The following is a 27,855-nucleotide window of genomic DNA, read 5'->3' as shown; positions in this document are numbered from 1 at the left end:
AGGCCGAGCCGGACCAAGAGAGGAGGCGAAGCAGCCGGCGGGCAAAGATAGGGGGAGCGCCAGAGGGCGGACATGGGTTGAGGCACTTGCCATAAATCATAGCCAGGCCGGTTTCGTGCAGGAAGCGGGCCCGGCGGTGCTTGAAGAGCCAGATGGTTAGAATGGTGAGGGTGAGGAGCAGGATGAAGATGAGCAGGTTGGCGCTGTCCTGCCGGTGGCTCTCCTCCGCTTGCTTCTCGGACACTATCTCCTCGTCCATGGCTCTCGCCGTGCCGCTGGCGCCGTCCGAAGCCCCGGCCCAGCCAAAGACGCCCACTGCGAGGAGCAACCAGAGCGGCCGCATGAGCCGGCGGGCCCCGGAGCCGCCGCCACCGCCACCGCCGCCGCGGCTGAGGGGCGCCCGCTGCCAGCCGCGCCGAGCCATGACTCCCCCCGCCCCCCGCCCCGCTTCTCACCCGCAGCCGCCCGCGGTCGGACCACTCCCCGAGGGCTCACGGGAAAGGGGCGGGGCCCCAGGGTAGCCGCCGGAGCGCGCGCCGCCGCCGCCGCCGCCTCCACCGCGCTGCTCTTAAAGGGGACGCGTCACACACATTTTCCCCCCCCTCCACCCGGCTAGCTCAGCCCCATTCCTTTGCCCTTCCGGCCTCCACCGCACCAGCTCCCCCTTAGCCCCGGACACGGACGCTCAGGTGCTGCCAGGGAACGAAAGGCTGTCGAATCTAGCCCATGGCCTTCTGGAAAAGAAACCTCAGCTCGGGGTAATCAAGAAGAGGTGGATCAAGCTAGGTCTACTTTGGTCCTATTCTTAGAGCTCTCAGGGGAATCAAGCTTTCATAAACCATCTCAATATTGTCCCCCAGTGTCTCTTAACTGGATAAGAAGTTGTCCCCTTGGGAGATGCCTAAAACTCCATCTCGTCATTTAAATCGGATTCTCGGGCAGCCCCGGTGGCTCAGCGGTTTAGCGACGCCTTTGGCCTGGGGCGTGATCCTGGAGTCCCAGGATGAGTCCCACGTCGGGCTCCCTGCCTGGAGCCTGCTTCTCCCTCTGCCTGTGTCTCTGCCTCTCTCTCTCTGTGTGTGTGTGTGTGTCTGCCATGAATAAATAAATAGAATCTTTAAAAAAAAATAAATCGGATTCTCCTTGTTCTATTCTCACTGGGGAAAAAAACACCACTGTAGTAGTTCATAAAAGAACTGACTCAAAGGCAAGGAATATGCATGTGTCTGTATGCTCAGGTGCGAATCCTCTCTCACATCAGAAACCTGTACAGAGACACTCATCCATCTTGCAGAAAAGATTCAATCCATGTGCTCAAATTTACCCGAGCTCCAAACACTCTTCTCCCTTCCCAAAGAGGAAATCTTTTGAGGTGTGGTGCTTTTCTACCCCCCCCCCCACTTGCTCCCTTTTCCTGCTGTTTTAACGCAGATTTCCTTGGCTGGCAAGTCACCTTTGACACCGTTTCTCATCTCTCTTCCTCCAAGAGCATTTTCTCTATTCTCAGCCTCTCTACATGGCACACCAGAAGATCCACAGTTCTTGCCTCTTCAAGAACAGTGGCTTCCTGTTGTCTCCATACTTAACAAAATCACATCGTAGTCTGTGTGGGCTTTTTGCTTTCTCTGGACTTTCATTTATACCTCTACATGGATGCACTACAAATCCCAAGCCCTGACCTGTCACTCTCCCTTCGGTCCTCTACCCACTAGTGGGATACTAAGCACATCTTGCTGTGGGACCTACAAAGCTCAACAACTACAAGTGCTTTAAAATGAGCTCATTTCCCCTCTTACAAACATGAATTCTTTCTCAAATTTTGCATATCACCAGTGGTGCTATCAGTCCAATTCCTATCATTCTGCCTGGAAGTCCTGATTCTCAAATGTTTTCATCTTGTGACCATATAACCCCCTTGCTAAGACAAATAACATCCAGGCAACTCCAAGCTACTCCATTCTGGATTCACTCCCACTAACCAGCTCTTTTTTTTTTAATTTTATTTATTTATTTATATTTTTTTTATAACCAGCTCTTTAAGTTCTGTGAGGATAGTGAGCTTTTTTTTTTTTTTTTTTTTTTTTTTTTTGTAAAGACCCAGAACCCAGTGTTCAACTCCAAATTCTGTCCCTGTCGCATCAGGAACTATCCCAGGGACTGTGAGCCCATTTTCTTTGGATAGTATCTGGGTCTGTCTGTACCTTCCCAAGAAATGTCAAGGCTGCCCGTCCCCTAGACTCGCTCCAGCCTAACTACACTGCCCTGTGCATACAGGGCTGGCCTATAAGGAACCCAGGTGAGGATCCTTCCCAGTCTCTCCGCTGGCCCCTCCTCAGACCTATCTTGGTTACCCCAGAAGATCTAGCAAATTAATTTACCTGTTTCTTCAGGCCTAACCACCTAATCCGAGGCTGTTTTGCCTCAGCACAAAATCATTTCTCAGTCTCTTAGTGTTAGGAACTTGAAAAAAAAAAAAAAAAAACCAAAAACCCCAAAGTCAGAAATTGCTTGCTTGACCATAATAAGCAAATGTCTTCAAGTGCCAGACTCTACCTATTTACAGGCCCCAGCAACTTAGTGTGCTCCCTCGCCCAGTCACACCTTTATATCACAGTTCCAGGAGGAATCTTGAGAGGGCAGTAACTCTATCAAGTGAGCCAATCCCCATGAGTTTTGGCTCCACTGAGAATGTACCCCTCTCTCAACCCTACCCAGTTGCTGCACTGATGTTCCTTCTGCCTCTTCCTTTAACTGGTACTTGAGTCTCACTCAGAACATCATGTGCTCTGAAGCTGTTTCAGCTAGTGCAATTTATTTCCTCACCACCCCACTGTCCTATACATGCACACATATATACTGGCAACTCATGCCCTGTATCATGTGTCCTGAAGGGATTGCCACTCAGCTCACTTCATTGTTATTCCAAGCTCATCACTCCTCCAGCCTTCATTTTAAGCTCTAACACTCTCCATTCCTTGTCACCTAAGGACTTCCTGGAGGAAGGATGTGGGCACCCAGGTTATAGCTCCCCCACCCACCATCACAGCCCCAGCCCTGCCTTCATCCTGGCTGATTCGATGCCCATACTGATAAGTCACCTGAAATTTGAGCCTTGTCTCCTCTTTCACAGTGAAAATGAAGATCCTCTAGAAAACAGTCCTTACCTTCCTTACCTTGCCATCTCTTTAAGTGTCCTGTTAGTGTCCATCCTTTCTTCCTCCCCTCCAGTCTCAGTGAAAGAGACCTCCCTTATGAAACATACACTGCAACCTGTACTCTACATTCCATCACCTCCTTCCTGCCTCTTCCAGGATCGACTCCAATCATCATCTCCTTCCACCATCCTCTAATGGCTCCTTTATCCACTAGCTTTCTTTTTATCAAAGGCTAGTTGACACACAGTGTTACATTACCAGTTTTAGGTGTACCACATAGTGATTCCACAAATCTCTACATTATGCGGTGCTCATTGCAAGTGTAGTGCTCTGTCACCATGCACTTGCAAGTGCAAGTGCTCTGTCACCATGCAACGCTATTACAATACCACTGACTATATTCCCTATGCTGTACCTTTCATCTCCATGACTTATTTATTACAAAACTGGCCCACTATCTCTTCCTGTTCTCCAAAACCACTTCCAGGTCTCTTCTGAGAAAACAGGCCTTTGTCTACACCTTCCTCCACTACCACATTAGCTTTCTCTTCCCCTCAGAGATGAGCTTCTCAAAAGGGTTGGCTATACTCCCATCTGCTAGTCCAGAGATTCACAATGTACACCCAATGGAATCCAGTCTGCCACCTGTTTTGGTAGGCACGCTTTATACATTTTTTTTAATGGCTGAAAAAAATTAGAAGAAGATTTTGTGACACATGTAAATGATGTGAAACTCACATTTCTGCCTCCATTAGTAAAGGTTTATTGGACACGGATGTGCCCATTTGTTTACCTATGGTCTGTGGCGACTTTTGCACTATAAGGCAGAGTTGAGTAGTTGCCAAAGAGACTGTAGAGTCTGCAAATAGCCTAAACCATTTACTGTCTGGTCCTTTACAGGAAAGGTTTGCTGACTTCTACCTTGGTCTCCACCAATCATCCTTCCATACTTGTACTAGAGGGATCTATCTGAAGCACAAATCTGATTATAGACAGCGCAGCCCTGCTCCAAACCATCCAGTGACCACATTGTCTTCAGTTCTGGCTCCTTAGCCTGTCACATGATGCTCCACAAGCCCCAACTCCCGATCGCTTCTTCATCTCCTAGTTGACCCTTCTCCCCTAAATGTATTTTGCTTAATCCGTTCTGAACTCTGCAGTTTCCTGAATGCTTCATGTCATTTCCTATCTGTACGTGCCCTTCTGTGTGCTCCCTCTGCTTGAATGTGCTTCAACCCTTTCCTCACTTAACCTCAGCTCCTCTGACAAAACTCAATATAAAGGTCACTCCGTTTTCCAGGAGGCCCTCAGGCTGACTTTGGGGCCCCATGTATGCACTCCCACAACCCCCCGGGCAACTCTCTCTCTCTTAGCCTTCCTGAAGCATTATCAGGCTTGATTTGCAGGCTTGTTATTCCACAAGTCATTGGTATCCTGAGGGCAGAAACCAGGAATTTGTTATTTCTTTATTGACAGCAACCAAAATAGGTATTCCCTAAAACATACCTGAGCATCAGTGAATGTCTCTCAAATTTCACTGAGGACCATGGAAATCTCCATGTTTGCAGATGACACGAAATTCTCTTAGGGACATTGATCCAGTTCAAGGATTAAACTGAAAGAGGACTTTATAGTCCTGGGTATACAGTTAGTGCTCAATAAATACGTGATCACTGTAAAGTGTAGATAAGTTTAGCTCAGTGGTTAGCACAGTCCTTGGCTCACTGGATGTGCTCGATAAACACGGAATTGATTAAAATTGATTAATTCCTGTATTGAGAGAAAGGTCTAAAAACAAAGCTGAGGCCAAACGGTGGGAGGCCTTTATGTGGCAGACATTTTTAACTCATTAATTTCCCTGGTCAAAATTTCCCCAATGTTAATTTGGCAGCAGAAAAGGGAATGAAGGGCACCTGGATGTCTCAGTGGTTGAGCTTCTGCTTTTGGCTCAGGGCAATGATCCTGGGGTCCTGGGATAGAGTCCTGCATTAGGCTCCCCACACAAGGAGTCTGCGTCTCCCTCTGCCTGTGTCTCTGCCTCTCTCTGTATATGAATAAATAAAATATTTTAAGAAAAAGGGGGGATGAATGAAATGCAGAGAGATGGACAGGAGGGGAGGCCAGTTAAGAGGTCAGAAAATGAAAAAAAAAAAAGGATGGTTTAGAAAAGTGGTCTTGCTAAAAAGACAGGAGACCTTAACTTACCAGATGCAGTAGAAATGGAAAAGTGACAAGGGAGGATGGGTGCAGGAGCTGATGCAGAGGTAGGATTGACCCATCATGGCAACTGATTGGGTGAGTAGATGGGGAATGCTTGAGGAAGACCAATCGGAAGACTGTTCCATGGGATACCTGGGTGGCTCAGTGGTTGAGGGTCTGCCTCTGGCTCAGGATGTGGTGCTGGAGTTCCAAGCCCCGCATTGGGCTCCTGCATGGAGCCTGCTTCTCCTCCCTCTGCCTGTGTCTCTGCCTCTTTCTGTGTCTCTCATAAATAAACAAACAAACAAACTTTTTTTTTTTTTTAAAGGAAGACTGCTCCAAAGTTTTGAAGCTGCAGAACTGGAAAACGTGGGGCTACTAAGAGCATTAAAATGGTAACCAGGAGGTACAGCTCGGCTCTGGGCAGACTGGATTTAAGGGAGTGGTGGGATATCCAAGTGGAGGGTCTGTAATTCATGAGTGAAGTCAGGACCAGTGAAAGATGTGTGAGCTGTGTGCACGAGATCGAAGATATGGGAGTTCATGGGTTCTCCAAAGAATAGAGGGTAGAAAGAGACTCAGTTTTAGGGCAGTGGTATAGAGAATGTCTATATTCAATAAGTGGAAGGGAGCACCTGGGTGGCTCAGTTGGTTATGTGTTGGACTCTTGATCTCAGCTCAGGTCTTGATCTCAGGGTCATGGGTTTAGGCCCTGCCTTGGACTTCATGCTGGGTGTGGAGCCTACTTTAAAAAAATAAGAAGTGGGAGAAAGAATGGGTCACAAATATTAGTTGAGGGGAGTGCCTGGGTGGCTCAGTCAGTTAAATGTCCCACACTTGATTTTGGCTCAGGTTATGATCTTAGGGTCATGAGACTGAGCCCTATGTTGGGCTCCTCATTCAACCCAGAGTCTGCTTGGGATTCTCTCTCCCTCTCCCTCTCCCTCTCCCTCTGCCCCCTTCCTGTGTGTGTGCTTGTACACTCTCACTCTCTCTACAAACACAAACAACAACAACAAAACCCCCAAATATCAGTTAGGACCCAGTATAGCCCTCAAGTTTTACATTTATTTCCTGAATATACCAGCTCAGTGTGCTAAAAAAGCAAATAACACTTTTGGTGTCATTTTCAGTGTCAAGGCTACTTGAAGTAAATAATCATATTAACCCCAGACAAGTAACCCAGTATGCTTTGTGCAGATATGGTAATGAAACCCCAAAAGAGATATTAGTAAATCTAGAAATGGTCCAGAAAAGAGCAATTAAAATAACCAAAGAGGAGAAGCAATTGATGTTTTATGAGATTAAAGGGATAAAGAACCCCTTTAATCTGGAAAAATAGCTATAAGAATCTACAGTAGCAGCAGTAGTAATAATAGTGGCTAACATTTACTGAATAGTCACCATGTGAGATTATTCCACACCCAACGTGGGGCTCAAACTCACAACCCAGAGATCGAGTCGCACACTCTGCTGACTGACTAAACCAGCCAGGTGCCTCCTGTGTGGGATTATTCTAAACAACTAATATGTATCATTTCATTCAATCCTAACAACAATCTTACCAAGTAAGTACTATTATTATCCCCATTTTACAGATGAGGAAATTGAGGCACAGTGAAGTTAAGTAACTTGCCCAGTCTTCCAGAGAGTAAGGGAGAAGCCAGGATTCAAACCTGATCTGATTCTGGAGCATATGCTTTTATCCACAGTAGTATAAGTCTTTCAGTAAACAAGTCTTAAGATATGAATCAAGTGACCACAGTCTTGTTTACTGAGATTCAAAACTTGAGATGCCAGGCACAACTTGAGATGCATTTAAGAGGTATACATTGTTCCACTGTTTGAACTTACACTGAACATACACCATTTTTGTAAAGAAATAAAAAAGAGGTGATGCAACTTCGATATAAATGTTGAAAATATCCATTTACCCAGTAGGTAGTGAAATTCTAGAATTCATTACCCAGGGAGGTTGGAATAAGTATAAATGGTTTGAAGAATGGTTTAGTACCTATAATCGATATATTCCTCTTATAGATAACTGTAATGGCAACATATTCCTAGGGAAAGTGGATTTTTGAACTAGGTAGGAAAGAAGAGTGTGCTGGAAAGAGGGAGAATCTGCATGAGAAATGGAGGCACATCTGAGTGGTGTATGAAGTCACTCGCCTAGTTGGGTGGCATGTAACCAACTTAATTAACTTGAAGACAATTTGGGATTGCAGTGCCTTCTCTATTCGACAGACCCTCCTGGGAAGATATGATGAGTCTTCATAAATAGCATCTGGGTAGGAAACACTTTAGAGATCCTTATCCCAGCTCTTAACCAACCCACATCATGTATCCTCTGTGCATATTGGAAATGGTTGTTTCTCTAGGGAAACTAAAGGCACTTCTGGGGTTACTTAGGAATTTAAATGCTCTTTCGAATGAAGTTTGACTTTTGTTCTAAGATCTCATGAAAACAGTGCTGCCCCTAGCTGTACCTTGTACATTCGGGATGAACTCCAACCTACAAAACAATGTATGAACGGACCCAAGGTATTTATTTAAATGATACAATCCTTGGTAACTATGATTATGAATATCTTGGCTTCCCTTCATGTTAATATCTACAGATGAGACCATTTAAATCCCAATCCCTGAATAGGAGCTAACCATTTATTTCTAGAAAATGTGAAACTACCCTCATTTCTTTTGCATTCTGTACATGGGTAAGATATTCAAAAGAAAAGAATGGGAGCATTTGCCTTAAGAGTGTAATGGTGGAAAAAAAAGAGTGTAATGGAAAAAACAAAATTCAATGACTGGCTACTTCCCTGAAGACTAGGATGATGTATTGGTGGCTTATACAAATACCAGATTCCTTACTGTCTCTCTCTTTTTTTCCTGTAACTTCATCTTTTCAAAACAAAGGAATCAGATCCCAGCTCCCTTAAGAAACCATATAATCATTTTTCTGTTTTGGATAAATTAATATTAGCAGAGATAATTTAGTAGGATGCCTGAAAAAGCTATTTTCAATTTGACCATCATCAAAGCTAAAGTCAAGTGTTAAGACTTTTTTTTTGGTCAATTATCTTCTCTATCTCACAACCTCCGAGGGGGTGAAGGACCTGTCAAGTACAGAAAGATCATTTCCTGGTTCTTCCTGATTGTGAGGTTTATAAATACTCCTACATTCCTAGTACAGTACATTACACTGTACTTGACATTGATCGAGTACTGTGTTAAATCTTGGCTTAGAGGTGAAAGAATTGGAATGGGCCCAGAGAAAGATAATGACCATAATTAAAGGTCTGGAAAATGGGATGGAGGACAAAAACTATATAAATTGAGGAAATCTGAAGGCTCTTGGATGCCTTCTTTATTTTCTAATATTTTAATTTTCTAATTTCTTTTCAGCATTGAGGAAGCTCAACTATATCAGAAAATGTTTATCATCAATCAAGGGGTCATCAAAATTTGAGTGTATGCAAGTCACAGTGATTTCTGAACCCAATTCAAAAATAATGGAAAGACCATAGAGATCCTTTCAAACAAGGATACATCACTCGCGCCACTTCTTCCCATAATTCATTCAGCAAACATTCCTTGAATGCCTACCATATGTGACAGGCAGTGTTATAGGTATGGACAGAAACATTTGTCCTCTAGGAACTTACATTCCAATGAGGGAGGAGAGACAGTGAACAATAATAAGACAGCAAACATAATCAAAGGATAAATCATAGAATATTTCAGAAGGTGATAGAGAAATGGAGCAGGCGAAGGGGACCAGGAGTGGGAAGAGTAGAAATTTAAAGGGGGTGTCCAGGATAGGCATGTTTGAGCAAATGAGAGTCAGCAAAATTGTTGCAGGAAAAAGTAGAATCCTGACAGGGCTGAGGGCATTTACCTCGTGATAGGATGCTTACAACGCTGTGTCAATCAGTCAGGGGGCACTGGAAGAGTTGGTGCAGCGTTTAGAAAAATGGATGAATTCCGTCTTGGCTGTAAGTTTGAAGTGTCGCAGGATAGAAATAAGTAATTAGCAGGTCTGCAGCCAAAGAGAAACATTTGAGATCGAGATGTCGCTTTGGAATTACTTATCCACAGTGGCTGAAGCGGTGGGAATGAAGAAGTGAGCTCGCCAAAAGAAGGGGAGAGCCTCACTAATGAATGTGTGCATTTTAGGAGATGGAGACAAAAATCGAGAAAGGGGGGTACACTTTTTTTTTTTTCCTGATCAGAGATAGACGAGACGAGCCGGCATCGTGCGCGTCCTTTTATTCCTCCCCTTTCATTTCTCCCTAATGTAAACTGGCTCTCTTCATGACAAAACCCTCCCGCGCGGCACCACACCCCCTTGGGGCGCGAGTCTTTCTTCAAGACCTTTTGAAGGTAAGGAGAAGAGAACTAACTTTTACGGAGCATCCCACGCGTGCCACGTGTTTGGGGTACCAAATCCCGGGTTGCTCTCCTCTCCATCCCACCCACCTCTTCGCTGTCACACTCTTGCCTCCTTCAGCAGTGTCGGCTCCCGGAGGGCTGGAGCACTGGACAGGCCGGCAGAAAACAAAGAGCCCAGCTGGAAGGAAAAGCAAAGCAAAGCAAACAAAACCCCCTGCTAGGGGTAGAGACCTGGCGCCGCGGCCTTGAACCTCCGCCTCCAGCCCTCCCGGCGCCCTGCCCCTAGGCCTCGCCCCTCGGCCCCGCCCGAGCCTCTCCGCAGGCCCTGCCCCTTGCCCCGCGGCCCACGCTCATTTGCCGGCGCCCTTCCGCTCCGCTTCCTCATTGATCCGCGGTCACCTCCTTCAGTGTGCTCTCCGCTTAGCTCCGCCCCCCGCGAAGAGGCCGCGCGGCGCAGGCTCGGCTCTTGGTCACTCGCGGACCTTATTCCGTGTAGCTTTCCCCTTCTTCCCGGCATTCCTGCTTCCGCTTTCTCACAGCTCTTTGCTTTTTCCACCTCTGAGGCACTTCGCGCCCAGAGGTTCGGTGACGTCATCTCTCTGCGCTGCGCGGACACCCGCCAGTGGAAGAAGGAACAGCTCCGCCGCCCTTCGCCTCTTTTGTTGGGCTGCTGCTCCTCCGGAATCATGGCGCCGTCACTGTGGAAGGGGCTGGTGGGCGTCGGCCTCTTTGCCCTAGCCCACGCGGCCTTTTCCGCTGCGCAGCGTAAGTGCCGCTGGGAACCGCGACCGCTCTTGTGCGGGACTCCGGGGACGGTGTGTGGGCGCACCCTGAGGGAGTGTAGGACTGAATTGTCCCAGGAATGATCATTTGAGCCCTTAGAGTTGGGGGTGACTCCGAGAAGCGGCGCGGGGCTTCCCGGTGGAAGGCTCCGAGTCTGAGTTTGAGATGGGCATCTGAGACTGCGGCAGAGGTGGAAGGGGAAGGGGAAGGGGGTGTCTGGGAGAGAGCTCCGAGCGGGCTGCAGGGTGGGCAACGAGGGAGTCCGTCGGGCCGCAGGGTGGCCAGAGAGGGAGTCTGTCTGGGAATCCGGGACAGGTGATGTCAGATCCAACGTGGGGCTGAGCAGGCAAAGTGTCAGATTGAGGACCTCGGATGCTCGTGGTCCGATGACAGCTAGGTGGACAGTATTTGGGCACTTCTGGGCTGTCCAGGCTAAGACTGAGAAGTTAAATGACCGTTTGCCTCATGGGAGCACTGTGGTACAGAAGAAAGAGCACTGGACTGGGAGTCTGGAGGGCTGGTTCTGAAAAACTTGTCTTACCGCTAAATCTGTGTGACCTTGGGCAAGTCATGTCCCTTCTCTGAGCCTTCATTGAGGTGGATTTTAATTCTTGCCTTTTCTGTGTCACAGAGTGATTGAGAAGTTTAAAAGAAAAAAAAGTAAAAGTACTTTAACATACGAATACAATTGTATCATCAAGAAGAAACTTGGAGTCCAGCAGAGGAGGTAGTGCAGTCTTGAGACAGCTGATCTCTTTTGAGGTCTTCCTTCTCTACTAGAACAGGGGTCAGCAAACTCTGGTGGGTGGGCCAAATGCAGTCTCTCTCCTGTTTTTGAAGTGAGCTAAGAAAGTTTTCACATTTTTAATTTGTTGGGGGAAAAAGCAAAAGAAAATCATTTTATGATCCATGACAATTCTATAAAATCCAACTTTCAATGTCCATCAATGAAGTTTTCTTGGCAGACAGCCACACCCATTCATTTAGGTATTGTCTGGCTGCTTTCAAAGTGGGGAGTTGAGTAATCGACACAGAGACACTATGGCCTCCATGGCTCAAAATATTTATCTGACTCTTTACAGGAAAAGTTTGCTAACCTCTGTCCTAGCCTATAGAGCCCACGAGGGCAGCCCATTTTGTTCATTGCTGCGATCTTTGTGCTTAGCACAATGTTCCCCACAGTGGGTACTCAATAAATTGGTTGAATGAAGGAAGTGAATTCAAAGTTGAACTTTATTCATTTGCTAGATTACTTTCCAACTGTAGGAATAAAATAGAAAATGAAATGTGAATTCCTTCAAAGCTCTAATTTTCTTTCAAGATAAAACCATTTGTTTTATTATATACAAGTAAAATGATCCAGTTACTTTAACTATGTTTTACATACGTGTATTGACATTTGTCTGACAGAAACTTAGCTTTATTTTTTAAATATGTTTTTATTTTGAAATTTTAGATTTACAGAAAAGTTGCAAAGATGGTACAGAGTTACTGTATACCCCCACCCAGTTTCCCCGCACTGGTAACATCTTATATTACCATGGTATATTGTCACAACTAAGAAACCGACACTGGTATGATACTCTTAACTAAAGTCTAGCTTTTATTTGGGTTTTACCCGTTTTTCCAATAAGGTCTTCTATTCAGGAATCAATGCAGGGTGTCACATTACATTTGGTTGTCATGTTTCCCCAGTCTTTTCTATCCTGTGATGGTTTCTTCAAAGCTCCAGTCTTTAATGATAACAATAGTAATAGCTAACCTTTATTAAGTGCTTGCTACGTGTCACCGAATTAAGCGCTTTACATGTAATATCTAACTCAGTCCTACCAAAAGCACTGTGAGGTAGCTATTGTCATCGCTTTTGAAAGATGAAGTCAAGACACACATAGCTGGGAAACTTGCACACTTACAGAGATGATGGTGGGGCCAGGATTCAAAGACAAGCAGTTTGACTCTAGAGCCTATGTGCTACACTGCTTTATGAAATTCCGTTTCGTGTAAGTGGCTGAAATTGTGCTTGTGCTTAGGTGCTAGAGGTACAGTGATGCCCCAAGGGAGTTCAAAGTCAAGTGGAGAAACAAGTAAAATCAATAAATAATCACAATAAAGTGATAGAGATGCTACACTAAGCATGTAAGGATGCTTGGAGACAGGCCCCAGGGTGGGAGGTGGGGGGCACGGGGGTTAAGGAAAGTATCTTAGAGCCTTCCTGCTTGCAGTTCAATGGACCAGCTTTGGGAGAATCACCTGGGAGCTTGTTAGACATGCAGAAAGTCAGACTCCACCCTAGAGTTTTTTGAATCCTAATCTGCAGTTTAATAAGATCCCCAGGTGATTTGTCTGCACAGTCATTTGAAAAGCACTACCCTAGAAGAGATTAGGATAGTATGGAGTACTGCATCATTTTCCACAGTTGACTTCAGCTGTAAAAATTTACAGTACTTTACTCACTGAAGTCCAACCGCTTCATTTTCCAGATGAGGAAATGCCTGGTTAGAGGTAGTGTTAGAGTCAGATTAGGTTGTGTGCAAAGAAGAAAGCTGTCTAGGAACTGAACAAACAGTAGGAAGTTAGCCAAACCTATTTTTGGTATTGGATTGATGTTTCTTTTACACTGGTCCTTATGTTAAACTTGTGAGATAAAACTTCAGAAATGTCTCTAAACACATTCTCTTTTAAAAGTCACCACGTGTTCACTCACAGCAATTTGGGTTTTTTTTTAGTCCACAGCACATTGTTAAATAGGGATTGTGCAAGGTTTTTTGAGAATTAGAATTTTGTGTTTCTGTTTAGATGAGGATGCCTTGGGGCATTTGTCACTGCAGTGGGACCTCTTTATAATGCTTATGTTGGGAAAAGATTGATATTTATCTTTGAAGCTAGTTGTGTCATGTCTGAACTGTAGCAGTAGATAGCATACTGTTGTACTATGGCATGCTCTTCTTTGCTGTAATGAACTTTATTATGGCAGAATGGCTACCATGTGTCTAATTTAATCTTCACATTATCCCCATTTTACTGTTGCAGAAGCTTAGGAGAAAGATACTGTATTTCTTTGATTCTAAGACATACTTCCCCTCCCACTCCTACATTTTAACACTCTGCAATTGAGATACATGTTACAATGCATGAGGATGTCTTATGGTTCAGTGAGATAAAGTCAGTGCCAGTAAGTTGAGGAGCTGGTTTTATGATCCAGGTTTATCAGCTTCCAAATCCTCATCCTTTTATACCTTGCTGCTTCCCGAGGCTAAGGCAGCAGCAGAATTATAATTTAATCGGAGAGGCAGAAATTGATGTCCTGGAATTTCTCCTATTTGACCACTGCCCCAGCTTATTCTCTCAGGAAGAAACATCCCTACCAATCTTACTTTGTCCATACTGTGTGATGGTGGTGCTATTTGAGTTGAGATTTTCTGTCGGCTTATTCATTTTTAAATAATTGTGATTTCTTTGACCAGTTAGTGAAAGAAACTTATTTTTAGAAGATTCTAGTTTTCCCATAGTACCGAAAGGAAAAAAAACATGTTTAGGTATTTCTTCCTTGTACTTGTTCACCTTTGACTTTTACTGTGTTTTATAAGGTGACAAAGCAGGTCATGATAAAAGTAAAATAGTTCAAGATCAGGCTGACTGCCTTAGAAGATAGAGGTTTTTGAGGAATCCGGGATTAGCATTACTTTATGTAGCATATAAGTCAGCTGCTTCTTTGATATATTGATTTGCTTGCATTTTAAGAAAGAAAAATGGGCTACAATTTCCTTAATGGTATGCTTCTGGTTTATAGATCGTTCTTATATGCGATTAACAGAAAAGGAAGATGAATCACTGCCAATAGATGTAAGTTGGTCATTTATATTCCGTTAAAATATATTTTAAAAATTAGCCACATAGCTTATTATAATTTTTTTTTACTGGTTCTTGTTCTCTTAAAATTTTCCAGACATGAAGTAACATCTGTTCACTACTTTACTCTTTGTCCCTCATTGTAAAACCCAAAGATTTGGAAACAAAAGATTTTTTGTTTGGTTTCTAAAAAAGATTTCTGTTTGGTTTCTAAAACTTTAGTTTTAAGTAGTCATTCTAGAAGTTGCTCTGTTCATAGTCTGAGTTGATTACTTGACTTTTTCTTAGCAAAGTTCCTTTTTATGTAAAGTCTAAGAACAAGCAAAACCAAACATTGTTGGGGGACATATATGTCGGTGGCAAAACTAAAAAAAAACCAAACAAGGAAGTGTTGTTTTTAAACTGAAATGATATGTGATCTTCACTCACTATTTTTCATCTTTAATGGATTTTAAATGACAAAATAGTAATTTCTCTGCAATAGAATCAAACAGTAAGTGTAAAAAGAAAAACTGACCCCATACAGTAAAAAAAGAATTGACCTCACTGCTCAGCAGTTCTGCTGCTACTCCTACCAGCTTGGAGTATGTCAGTAGTTCAGCTTTCCTCCTGTGAATGAATAAACAGCACTATACTTACTTACATTATGTATAGTTTTGCCTAATGAAAACAGCTTTTCTTTTGAAAAGTTATTATCTATGTGTATACATGTACAATTTTATAATTTGCATTTTGTTACTTAACAATTTATCTTGATGTAACTTCACAATTTACCACATTCTTGTTAATGGTGCTTTTGATTGCATTGTATGAAATAGGTCTTGGTATGCTGGTGGCGGGAATGTGTAAACTGGTATAACATGTAATATTAGTTTTAATTTAGAAAGTTAGAGTAAGAGCTTGTGGCTAATTTTGACTTTAGTTTGTAATGAAAGTTATGATAGATGAGACTATTAAGCCACTCTCCTGTATCACCTTTGCTTTGTAATAGATTACGTCCCCTACCACCACCCATATACTCATTTAAATCTGTTTAAAATAGCTGCTTCTGTTTACAAATTGGGAAATTTGAAAAATACGGAAAAATCACAATCAAGAAAATCAAATGTGCCTATAATCCCAGCTTGTTTAACATCAAACATTGCAAGTCTTTGCTTGCACAACCTCTTTGGAAAACGTTTCAGTATTACCTAATGAAGTTGAAAGTGTGTATACTCTCCCCAAGTGATTCTACTCCCATTTGCCAGGAGACCTACTCCAGGATATCCATATTGGCATTGTAAAAGTAACACACAGGAAACAGCCCACATAGCCATCAGCAGTGGAATGAATAAATTGTGGTATTTTCATATAATGAAATATAAAACACAATGAAAATGAATGGACTACAAGGAAATACTACAACAGGGATGAATCTCACAAAAAAGTTCAAAAGTGGGAAAAAGTAAGCAATATACATTTTAGAGGTACATACATAGCTGGTAAAATTATAAAGAAAAGCCTTAAAGCATTTATATATAATTCAGTACAGTAGTTAACTTTGGGGGAGGGTGTGTGGGACTTGGAAAGGTACTGATAGTTTTATTTCTTAAGCTGGCTGGTGGGTCTAGGGATGTTCTTTTTATGCTCAGTGATATTTAACAATAATATATTAACAAATTCTTAGTTGCTCTTGCAAACAGGTAATAGTTGGTAACTGAGTTCTGAATGGCTCAGTACCTGTTTGCTATTTGGGCAAAACCTACAAGTATTTTTGCAGCTGATCCACAGAGTTTATAGAAGATTTTATTGTGTCTGAGTTCAAATTATTTAAAGTGAGGATTGACTCCTTGATAGGATCTGGGAGAAATACCTGTCAGAGGCTAAAATGAGATGGAGGGAAAATTGTAAATTTTTATGATAATATTTGTATGTTATTTGATAATCTCAATCTTTATACTCACAGATAGTTCTTCAGACACTTCTGGCCTTTGCAGTTACCTGTTATGGTATAGTTCATATTGCAGGAGAGTTTAAAGACATGGATGCCACTTCAGAACTAAAAAATAAGTAAGTCTTTCCCTTTTCACAGGCATTTTGTTTCATAGGGGTTTTGCTTCACTAATGTAATTTAAAATGTCTGTTTTCTGGTACATAAAAATTGATTTTGTTTTTACATTCGATGATGCAGTTTGTGTAAATAATGAGGTCAAAATATTGAGGCAGTGTTTGATATGATTGAAAAATGGAAGTTGAATGACAGATTATTGACCTTAGATGTCATATTATATTTGCTTAAAATTATTTATCGGCCAGATGGTTGGAAGGGAATAGACAAATAGGAAGATAGTCCCTCAGAAATGTTTTCCTTTCATCCTTTCTTTTTTTCCTTCCCTCCCCTTCCACCTTCCCTTCCTTTTTTTCCCCCTCTTTTTATCCACATGTCCCAGCTTAGTCTTTGGAAAAATAGGGGTTTTTGGTTGTTTTCCTCAATCACTTGAACCTAGACTGTGACATAAACTGCTCGCTGGCCCTTTCTGTTTCGTGGATTACAGTATACTTGTCGTCCTGCTTTCTGTTTTCTCCTGTACTTCTTCTAAGCTATTTTCTTGAACTTGGATTGCTTTTCTTTTCCATGTTTCCTACTTTCATAAAATTATCCTTTAGCTCTGTTCAAATCCATCCCTGGACTTTACCTACCTTCTTGAGCCTGGAAATTTTAACCCTTTACAATGTGTTCTTAGAAGGGTTCACAATAAACATTTATTTGTTAGAGGAAACTCACCCCCTCGCTATTTTTACTTTTTAATTTACATTTTAAATAGTCACATGTCAGACTTCCTGTTTTATGTGGGAGTATACTTGGAATTTTAGGTGGGTTGACTTTAAGATTTGAGTTTTTTAACAAGGCAGAATTCTGCTCTTTTTTTTCCAGGAAAATTATGTTAAACAAACGAATACTAAAAGCCATACATTTAGGTGTTTGTGAACTTTATTTGACTATGTATATCTCACTAGGAAAGAAGAAAGGATACTCTACTATCACCACCCACTGTAGTTCTTACAAAGAGTCTACCAAGAATCACAGGCAAAGGGCCAGGAAAGAAAGAAGTAAAACAGAATGGCATTAAGTAGGTGGTAGCAAAATATATAAATTTAGTAGGTGGTAGCAAAATATATGAGTTTGGACAACAGTAGGTACTGAAGGGCCAAAAGGAGTTTTTTGTTGTACTTGAAAGATTCTTGGAAACAGATCTGTGAAATGATCATATTGCTTGAATAGTGAGGGCCAAATGCGAATAATCAAAGGTACAATCTATGTACTGGTTTTTTAAAAGACTATTTGGCATGGGCTAGCTAGTTTGAGATTTACAAAAGTGATTAAAGTTGAGCGATTATTTGTGCTGTATTCATAATCATCTTGGAAGGAGTGGCTTAAAGAAAGATTTGAGAGCTTTATGTTGCTTTCCAGGTTTCTTATTTACCTTGTACAGGAAAAAAAAAAAAAAAACGAGACACAGTATGCTTACCATCTATAGTCTGATTTCATGGATTTAAACTTGGTTAAGACTATAATCTATAACAAATTCATAATTCATTAGAAGCCTGCTTGTTTTCAAATAGGCTTTTGTACAGGTTTATCTGAAGTGGATGCTTTGTTGTTGTTTTTTTTTTCTTTAAAGGACATTTGACACATTAAGGAATCATCCATCATTTTATGTATTTAATCATCGTGGTCGAGTACTGTTCCGGCCTTCGGATACAACAAGCTCTTCAAATCAAGATGCATTGTCCTCCAACACATCATTGAAGTTACGAAAACTTGAATCACTGCGTCGTTAAGATTTTTACAAATTATGATAACAGGACAGGACACAGAGCTGGAATATTGGAGTTTGGGGTATAAAACACTCCCCCCCCCATCATCAGTATTTATATTATATTGATCTTTCAGACCTAACTAAAAAAAGTCTATGGCCCTTGTTTGTACACTGTTAATCAGATCATTCATGGAGTATAAGTTATCTGTGAAATGAGTCTTTGATCTTTCATAGAGAGAATTCTTTCTTTCCATTTAAAACAAATTCATATCTTTTGTAAAGTCACTGTTTCGAACACATTTCCTTGAAAAATGTTGATGATTTTGTAATTATTTATTTTCTTAGATTTCTTTTGCACTTGAGTTCTTAGGATCCTTTTGGAAATAATGTGACTACTGCATTTTGCAGCATGAATGAAAGTTAAAACGTCTTTGGTTCTTAATGACAAATTAACTTCTCTAAAGAGACCAAAATGGTGGCTTATCAGTTTTTCTCATGCCCCCTAAAAAATGGCTCTGCTTCAGCAGATGCTTGCCAGTTTCTAATTTCTCATGACTTCTTGCCCCACCCCACTCCCATATACCTTCTAACATCGACTGTCTTGTTTCATCACTTCTCTGGGGTTCTGTGTGCAGTGAGCAACTCTTGTGTCAGAAATTCTTTGTCATAAATATATTTAACAAATTCAACTTGCTGTAAAGCTACTGTGTTCTCTTCATTTCTCTGTCAAAAATTTCCCCAATTGATTATGTAGTTAAAGAATAGTTGAAGATAGACCAAAAAGACCATTCATGATTTCATTAATTATCCTGCCTGTGTAGAAGAATAGTAATCACTGAAGAAAACTGACTACTTGTCATCAGCCAGTTTAACTTATTCAGAGTCTCTGTTATTTTATTGCATACTAAACTAGTGAATTAGTAAAACTCAAGGAAACTTCTCATCAAAGATAGGCTTCAAAGGCATTGGAACAAATATATTTTAAATATTTGGAACTAGTATCTTCAATTAAAAACAAGATCATTTAAGAAACTTTTTCAGCTTTGGATTTGTTAGCAGGCTTAGAGCTTTTCCATCTTTGTTGGATGCTGCTGAAGGTGAGGATGAGGGGACAGAGTAGACTTTTTCTAGAAACGGTAATTTTGGGTTTAGGGAAATTTGGCTAGCTCTTTGATCTGCAGGGAGCTTAGCATTTCTTTGTAGAGCAGATTGCTTTTGTTGAACTGTGCAGGCAAGGAAACATTGCTTTTGTTGAGTCGTATAGGTGCAAAGGGAATAACTATGCAGACTTGAAAAGCAATATGCTTTTGGCAAGAGTCATAAGATGTCCTTCTGCTTGATGGTTTTTTTCCTCTTAGAAATGAACCTCAGCTCTTCTGTTTTGCCTGGTAACAAACAGTCCTAAAGCATGAGACTCTTTGGTCATTGAGTTTTTACTGTTGTTTAGTTTTGTTTTGCCAACCCAGTCTGTCTGTGGAACACTGACTCTGATCTCTAAGGAGAACAATGTTAGAAATCTGCTGATAGCCTGAGATAATGTAGAAAAGACTGAAAAATGGAATCAGGGGTTAATGTGGTGATAATTAAATCAAAATATTGTATGAGAAGCTCCTTCTATCAGGCTTGTCTACCATTTCTTCAGGTATGACTTGATTTGCAAGAGCCTCTTCTCTTTGAGGGCTGCCTTCCTTTTTTATTATTCGCATACTTTCAGTGCAGCCATTTAAAGGGTACAGTTCTGTGGTTTTGTAATATAGTCGCAAAGTTGTACAGCCACTACCATAATGAATTTTAGAACATTTCTATCACCCCCACGAGAAATGCTGTACCCTTTAGTGGGCGCCTCTCATATCCTTCTGCCTCCCAGCCCCAGGCAGCCGCTAATCTACTTTCTGCCTCTATAGATTTGCCTGTTGTGGTCATTTAATAGGAATGGATTCGCACAATGTCTGGTCTTTAGTGACTGGCTTCCCAAGTAGAGTTTTGTTCTATGTGGAGTAAGAACTTCTCCCTTTGAGAACTGTGATCAGTTTCTTAGTCAATCTTAGGCTGAATAGTTTTTCCTCATAACCAAGCACTCATGATATACTACTATTTATAATATTTTGGCTAGTCTCTAGAATGGATACTGAATCTTTGCCCAGTCAGGAAAGTCCTGATGCCCGATAATTTGGCAGATAATTGACATTGTTTTCAGGTGTGTCTGACTTTGCTAGCAGCTTGTATCCCTCGGGCCAGGTGAGCTTTCCAAATTTCTTCTTTATAATTTCCTCCAATGGATTCTGTTTTCTTTTTCAAGTATGTATCATAGGACTAAAGGTGATTTGGGTGCATCGTAACAGTGCTAAATGGATTAAATTCAGAATTTTATTTATAATATTTTGAGACAGTTATGACTACCTAGTGTAGTCCAAAAAAAATGTAGTGGTGTGAGCTAGTTAAGCCTCCAGTTGACTGTGATTTTAGTGACGTTCAGAAGTGTTTGCTATTGAAGGCTCTCTAGAACATAGGAAGAGACTTTTTAATAACTAGGGAACCAGCCAATGCTATGGGCTAATGGCCCAGCCACAGAAAATGCAGATCGGTGGACTGGAGACCATGATGCTCTGTAATTCCCTAATGATTGTTTCCTAAGCACTGTGGCTTATTTTTGAGTGGCATGACAGCATCTTCCTGGTTGTATGTGGCCTGTTTCCATGATGTATTGAGTAGTGTTGTTTGTTGTGAACATCGATGCCTGTAACACCAAGCTAAACACCTTCTTTTGGATATGTTTCCTCTCTTTAAATGGCCTTGCCCTGTCCAATAAATAAATGATTGTCTCACCCTGTTTTTGGTAGTGGTTTTTGTTTTTGTTTTTGTTTTTAAAATCCCATTCTCTTCTGCTTCTCTGTCCCCAGAAAAATGTAAGAGCTAATCTTATGACTGTATTTTTTTCTCCCAGTGTGATGCTGTTCTACTAAATTCAATAGATACTTTTTATTGTACATGTAAAGTCGAACTGCAATTTTATGGTTTTTTTAGTGTCAGAATGTGTAATCTCATTTATATTTATCAAAGGACCTTTGGGGTAGAAGAATTTTAGTCCTTGAATATCAGCATCCAATCATTCCATCACAAATTTGTTATAAGTTTAGATTTAACAGAAAATCATTATGATTCAGAAGTATCAGGGGGCAAATCCAGAGTCTGATGAAAACCCAAGGGGAGGTTCTGGTTTGTCAAACTTGGCATGTATCTTGAGTAGTTTGACAAATAGCACTAGCAATATTCAGATCTACCTAGGAGTATCTCAAAGTAACCTACAAATCAAGTATTGTCTAAAAAAGGGAAAAATCAAGATGATATATGCACATGGCAAAAACAAAAAAATCAGATGGTACAGAAAGGCATGTCATTAAAACTTGCCTTCTTCCCTTCTGTGCCTAATGCTTCTCTCCAAAGGTAACCAGCTTAGAGTGCCCTGTATATTCTTTGGGGGGAAAATTATTTGCCAGTGAATATATATTTAAGAAATTTTACGTTAATGGAGTCAAACTGTATATACTCTTCTGTACCTTGCTGTTTTTGCTGTGTCTTACAAGATCTTTCTGTATCAGGATATACAGAAATACCTCATTATTTTTAATGACTATGTGGTATTCCAATGTATGAATGTGTTACAAATGTTCAAACAATGATGGGATCTCAGATTGTTTTCAATATTTTACTATTGCTAGACCATTTTACAGTGAACATACTTGTACATATAAGGAGATTATACCCGCAGAGTTAATCTTAGCAATTGAATTGCTAGTCAAAGGGTACTTTTCATTTGCACTTAAGTAGTTATTGCCAAATTGTTCTCCAGGAATCTTGGCCCAGTTATTCTCCCACGTATAATTTGTAAGAATAATTATTTCCAAGGCCCACGTTGATACTGGGCTTTGGATTAAACATTTGATCATCTGAAACTGAATAAATGATATCTTGCATCTTACTTTAGCTATATTGCATGTTAATGAAGGATATGGAACACATTTTCATGCTTATTGGTTACTTATATTTCATTTTCTGTGAATTGTGTGGTCATGTTCTGTTTTCTATTAGATGATTTGTTTTTTATTGATTTGTATGAGCTCTTTGTAAGCTAAGAAAATTGGTCCATTGTCATATGTTTAAGAATATTTTCCTGAGATTTATTTATTTATTTATTTACTTATTTATTTACTTATTTATGTAGCTAAACTTATCAGTCTTTATGGCTTTGGGGATTTGTGCCTTGCTTAAAAAGGCCTTCTTTACATTTAAGAATAAATTCAATGTATTTTTCCAGTACTTTTAAGTTTTTTTTTTAACCTTTAAATCTTTGATTCATTTGGACTTTATTTAGGTAGAAGGATAAGGTAAGAATTCAACATTTTTCTCCCCAAATGGCTATCTGGTTATCCCAACTCCAACCCCACTTTTTTACTTTTTTTTCCCACACTGATTTGAAAAACCATCTTCATTCATACACTGAATTTCTATATATATTTCGATCTGTTTCTGAGCTCTGCAGTCTGTTACAAAGATTACCAGTCTTTCAATTATTTTAAGTTGCTATATGGTTTCATATTTCACATTACTAGTCCATACCACATTATTATTATTTCCAGGATTTTTTCCTAGTTATTCATGCATGTTTATATTTCCTGAGGGACTTTGGTATCATTTTGTCCATTTGTAGAATCCTACTTATATATTTCTAAAATTTTACTTTGAAAATTTTCTAACTTACACAAATCGTGAAAGAATAATGTCAGGAATGCCAATATACTTTTCATTTAGTCACCATACCTAATATTTTGCCACTTTTGCTTTTGTTGTCTCCAAATGTGCTTTTGTCCCCTCCTGGATAGTTTATGGTAAGTGTGGATTTCAAAATCACACCTCATGACACCATGACATCCCTAACTATGTCAGTGCCCCATTCCTATAAGGATGAGGACATTTCCTGTTTAACCACAATATCACTCTCACACTGAAGAAAATAGTGAACCATCCAATATTATATTCAAATTTCCCCATGTGTCCCCAGAATGACTTTCATGCCAACCCCCACCAAGGTTCACAAATTACATTGGTTAGTGTGTCTCTCCAGTCTCTTAAACAGTCCCCCTACCTCTTCTTTTTAAAATATTTTCAAAGTAAACTTTATTTTTCAGAACTGTTTCCGAGTTACAGAAAGATTGGGAAGATGGCGCAGAGTTCCCACATGTCCCATACTCAGTTTCCCCTACTGCTAATATCTTATGTTACCATGAGACATTTGATACCAGCAAGGAACCAATATTGATACATTATTATAAACTACAGTTAATATTCAAGTTTTCACAGATTTTACTTAATGTCCTTTTTGTATTCCAGGATTCCATCCAGGATACTGCTTTACATGTAACTGTGATATCTTCTTAGGTTTTTCTTGGCTGTGACAGTTTCTCATACTGTCCCTGTTACTGATGACAACTTTTCTTAAGATTTATTTGACACAGAGTGAGCATGAGTTGGGGGGAGGGGCAGAGGGAGAAGCAGACTCCCCACTGAGCAGGGAGCTGGAGGTGGGGCTCCATCCCAGGATCTCAGGATCATGACCTGGGCCGAAGGCAGATGCTTAAAACACTGAGCCATCCAGGCGCCCAAAGCTTGACAGCTTTGAGGAATACTGGTCAGGTATTTGGTGAAATGTTCCTCTGTTGGGATTTGTCTGATGTTTTTACCATTATTATACTGGGATTATGTGTGCTATTGTTATCACATCAAGGGTACCTATCTTTTTAAAAAGATTTTATTTATTCTTGAGAGACTCAGAGAGAGAGAGGGAGGCAGAAACAAGCAGAGGAAGAAGCAGGCTCCCTGCGAAGAGCCCGATGCGGGGACTCCATCCTAGAATTCCAGGATCACACTCTGAGTTGAAGGCAGATGCTCAACCACTGAGCCACGCAGGCGTCCCAAGAGTACATATCTATTAACGTGACTTATCACTGTTGATCTTATTTTTGATCACCTAAGTTAGTGTTTGTCAGATTTCTCCACTGTAAAGCTGCTCTTTCCCCATTGCCATACTGTATTCTTTGGAAGGAAGTCACTTTGCATAGCCCACACTTAGGGAGTGGGGAGTTATGCTCCACCTCCTTGAGGATGAAGTATCTACATCAATTATTTGGCATTCTTCTGCACAGGAGATGTTTCTTCTTTCCCACTTATTGATTTATTCAATCATGTATTCATATGAATTTGGGCTTTTTTTAATACTCTGGGTTATCGTGTAACACTACTTTATTTTGAGGTTGAAATTATTCCGGTTCTGGACACTGGTAACTTTTTCATTGGACTCCTGTGTCTCTTTGACATACTCCTATTAGAGTGGACTTCTTTGTTTTGTTTTCAGCTCTTCCTTTTTGGCACTACAAGATATTCCAGGCTCATTGTGTATATTTCCTTTCCCAGTCCTAGAATCAGCCTTTTCTCCAGGGAACCTGGTGCCTTTTATGGAAGGATAGTATTAGAAATCAGGATCTGGGTCCTGGTTGTGCCCAGTGCTGCAGGGGTTTTGTTGCTTCGAGGCCCTTTCAGCTCACAGGGCAAGGAAACATATGTGTGTGCGCCAACCTGTGCATATACACACACATATATAAATATTTCTGGATGTAACCTCTGTATTTCTATTTTTTTAAAGATTTTATTTATTAATGAATATATATAATGAATATATATATATATATGATATATATATATATCATATATATATATGAGAGAGAGAGGCGGAGACACAGGCAGAGGGAGAAGCAGCAGGCTCCATGCCGGATCCCGGGACTCCAGGATCACGCCCTGGGCCAAAGGCAGGCACTGAACCGCTGAGCCACCCAGGGATCCCCTGTATTTCTATTAAGTGGAATGCAAGTTCATACTGATGTTACATCCATCACCACATAAATCTTTCTAACCACCTCTCCTGCTGATCTGCAGACTTCTACTCCCACACTAAGAAACCTGGTTCCCACCATCTGCTGCCCATTTACTTGAATTGTTTAAATCCAGTATATACAGTTCCAGAAACATTACCCTGTACTCCCATGGAAGACATTTCAAACTAAAGCAGCAATTATGTATCTCTATTTGCTATTAGTTTTACAGACCTCACTCATTTCCAAAGTTAATTAGGTCAGTACTCCCGCCCCTTCAGTGTGTTTGTTTCACAAATTTGTAATACAGATAGCTTTGTCACATCTTAAAATCTTTAAAATGATTTTTAAAAATTTGTATACACCAGGGCTCACTTTTCACGCCCTAAAGTTCAATGGATTTTGACAAATCTACAATGTTATGTATCCACAATTGCATTATCATATAGAATAATTTCAATAGCTCTAAAAATCCCTTGTGCTTCACCTACTCAACCCTGTCCCTTTCCTTGGGGCTCCAGTTTATGACTGATCTTTTAATTGTCTCTATAGTTTTGCCTTTTCTAGAAAGTCATATGGTTGGAATCATGCAGTAGGTAGCCTTTTTAGACTGGCTTCTTCTACTTAGCAATATGCATTTAAGGTTCTTTCACGTCTGTTTGAGGCTTACCTAATTTTTAAAATCTCTGAATAATAGTCCATTCAATGAACATTCCACAGTTTGTTTACCTATTAAAGGACATCTCCAGTTTTTGAAGATTATGAATAAAGCTGCTTTAAACATTTGCATGCGGGTAAAACCCAAAAAACATATTTGCATGCATGTTTTTGTGTGGACGTAATCATGTTAGTTTAGTAAATATTAAGGTGCATGGTTGCTGAATCATATGGTAAGATTATGTTCAGCTCTAAGAAATTGCCAAGCTATCTTCCAAAGTGGCTGTGCCATTTGGTATTCCCATCAACAATAAATGAGAATTCCTTTTGCTCTGCATCCTCATCAGCAACTGGCATGATCAGGTTTTAGGTTTTAGCTATTCTAACAGGTGTGTAATGATATCTCGATTGATTGATTGATTGATTGATTATAATTTATTTACTAATTTTAGTGAGAGAAAGAGAGTGAGGGAAATGGGCAGAGGGAGAGGGAGAATCTCAAGTACACCCTGCTAAGTGCAGAGCCTGACATGAGGTTCCATCCCATAGCCCTGAGATCATGACCAGAGCCAAAATCAAGAGTGAGTCGCAAAACTGACTGAGCCACCCAAGCACTCCATGACATTTTATCTTAATTTGCAGTTCCCTAATGACAAATGATGTTGAGCATCTTTACATATGCTTATTTGTCTCCTGTCTTTTGGTGAAGTATCTATTTGATCTTTTCCCCAATTTCAAATTATGGTGTTTGTTTTCTTATTGTTGAGTTTTTTTGTATCTTTTGAATACAAGTCTTTTACAGATGTGTGTTTTTCAAATATTTTCTCCCAGTCTGTGGTTTGTCTTTTTATTCTCATGACTGTGTATCACAGTGAAGTTTTTCATTTTAGTAAAGTCCAACTTATCAAATTTCTTTTATGAATCATGCTTTTGTTTTGAATTTAAAAGCTCATTTCCCAAAGGAGAGAGGGAAACAAACCATAAGAGCCTCTTTTTAAAAAGATTTATTTATTTTAGAGAGAGCAGGGAGAGGGGCAGAGAGAGAATCTTCAAGGAGACTCCCTGCTGAGCATGGAACCTGATGTGGGGCTCCAGGTGGAGCTTGATCTCATGACCCTGAGATCATGACCCTGAGATTATGACATGAACTGAAATCAAGGTCAGATACTTAAGTTACTGAGCCATCAGGCGCCCTACCATGAGAGACTCGTAATGGTGGAGAACAAACAAGGTTGCTGGAGGGAGGTAGGTGAGGTATGGGCTAGATGGGTGATAAGGATAAAGGAGGGCACCTGTGATGAGCAGTGGGCGTTGTATGTAAGCAGTGAATCACTGAATTCTCCTAAAATCAATATTGCACTGTATGTTCACTAAGATTTAAATTAAAAAATTGAAAAAATAAAAGCTCATTTTCAAACCCAAGGTCACCTAGATTTTCTCCTGTTTCCTTATAGAAGTTTTATCATTTTTCACTTTATTTTTAGGCCTACGATCTATTTTGAGTTAATTTTTGTGAAAGATGAAAGATCTGTATCTAGGTTCATTTTTTTTTCCATACAGACACTCAATTCTTTCAACACCATTTGTTGAAAATACTGTGCTTTCTCCATTGAATTGTCTTTGCTCCTTTGCCAAAAATCAGTTGACTATATACATGTGGCTCTATTTCTGGTTTGTCGACTCTATTCCATTTATCTATAATATCCACTCTTTTGTTAATACCGTACTGTCTTGACTACTGTAGCTTTATACGAAGTCTTGAAATTGGCTAGTGTGAGTCTTCCATTTTTGTTCTTATTTTTCAGTATTGTGTTGGCTTTTTAGGGTCTTTTATCTTTCCCTGTAATCTTTACACCCAGTTTGTCAATAACTACAAATAACATGCTAAGACATTGATTGGAATTGCTTTGAATCTATAGATAATGTTAGGCAGAATTGATATTAATATTGAATCATTCCAATTTGTGAACATAAAGTATCTCTTTATTATAACCAACTGAGCTACCAAGGTGCCCCTATTTCTTGTTCTTTTCCACGTAGAGATCCTGTACATATTTTGTTTAATTTATATGTATTTCATTATTTTGGTGGTGT

At 40.5% G+C, this 27,855-nt stretch overlaps 2 protein-coding genes across 8 annotated transcripts in view; one reads left to right on the top strand and one right to left on the bottom strand.

Moving 5' to 3' along the window:
* SLC9A6 (solute carrier family 9 member A6) overlaps positions 1-528 on the bottom strand; it is a 56,137-nt gene extending 55,609 nt beyond the window's left edge. For 6 of the 7 annotated variants that reach the window (XR_005985643.1, XM_041740807.1, XM_041740802.1 and 3 more), the window contains exon 1: positions 91-446. Coding sequence is in view for 6 of the 7 variants with exons in the window: in XM_041740807.1 (XP_041596741.1) it covers positions 91-424 (334 nt within the window). In the remaining variant the exon portion in view is untranslated. The other variant, XM_041740803.1, reaches the window with a different exon arrangement.
* A 9,745-nt stretch (positions 529-10,273) lies between these two features.
* MMGT1 (membrane magnesium transporter 1) lies at positions 10,274-21,011 on the top strand. Its single transcript, XM_041740808.1, has 4 exons — positions 10,274-10,514; positions 14,323-14,375; positions 16,327-16,430; positions 18,044-21,011. Exons 1-4 carry the CDS (start codon positions 10,436-10,438, stop codon positions 18,201-18,203), a joined length of 396 nt encoding a protein of 131 aa, XP_041596742.1. The 5' UTR covers positions 10,274-10,435; the 3' UTR covers positions 18,204-21,011.
* The last annotated feature ends 6,844 nt before the right edge of the window (positions 21,012-27,855 follow it).

The sequence above is a fragment of the Vulpes lagopus genome, chromosome X (assembly GCF_018345385.1).
Source record: "Vulpes lagopus strain Blue_001 chromosome X, ASM1834538v1, whole genome shotgun sequence".
NCBI lineage: Eukaryota > Metazoa > Chordata > Mammalia > Carnivora > Canidae > Vulpes > Vulpes lagopus.
This window is presented reverse-complemented; position numbering and strand designations above follow the sequence as displayed.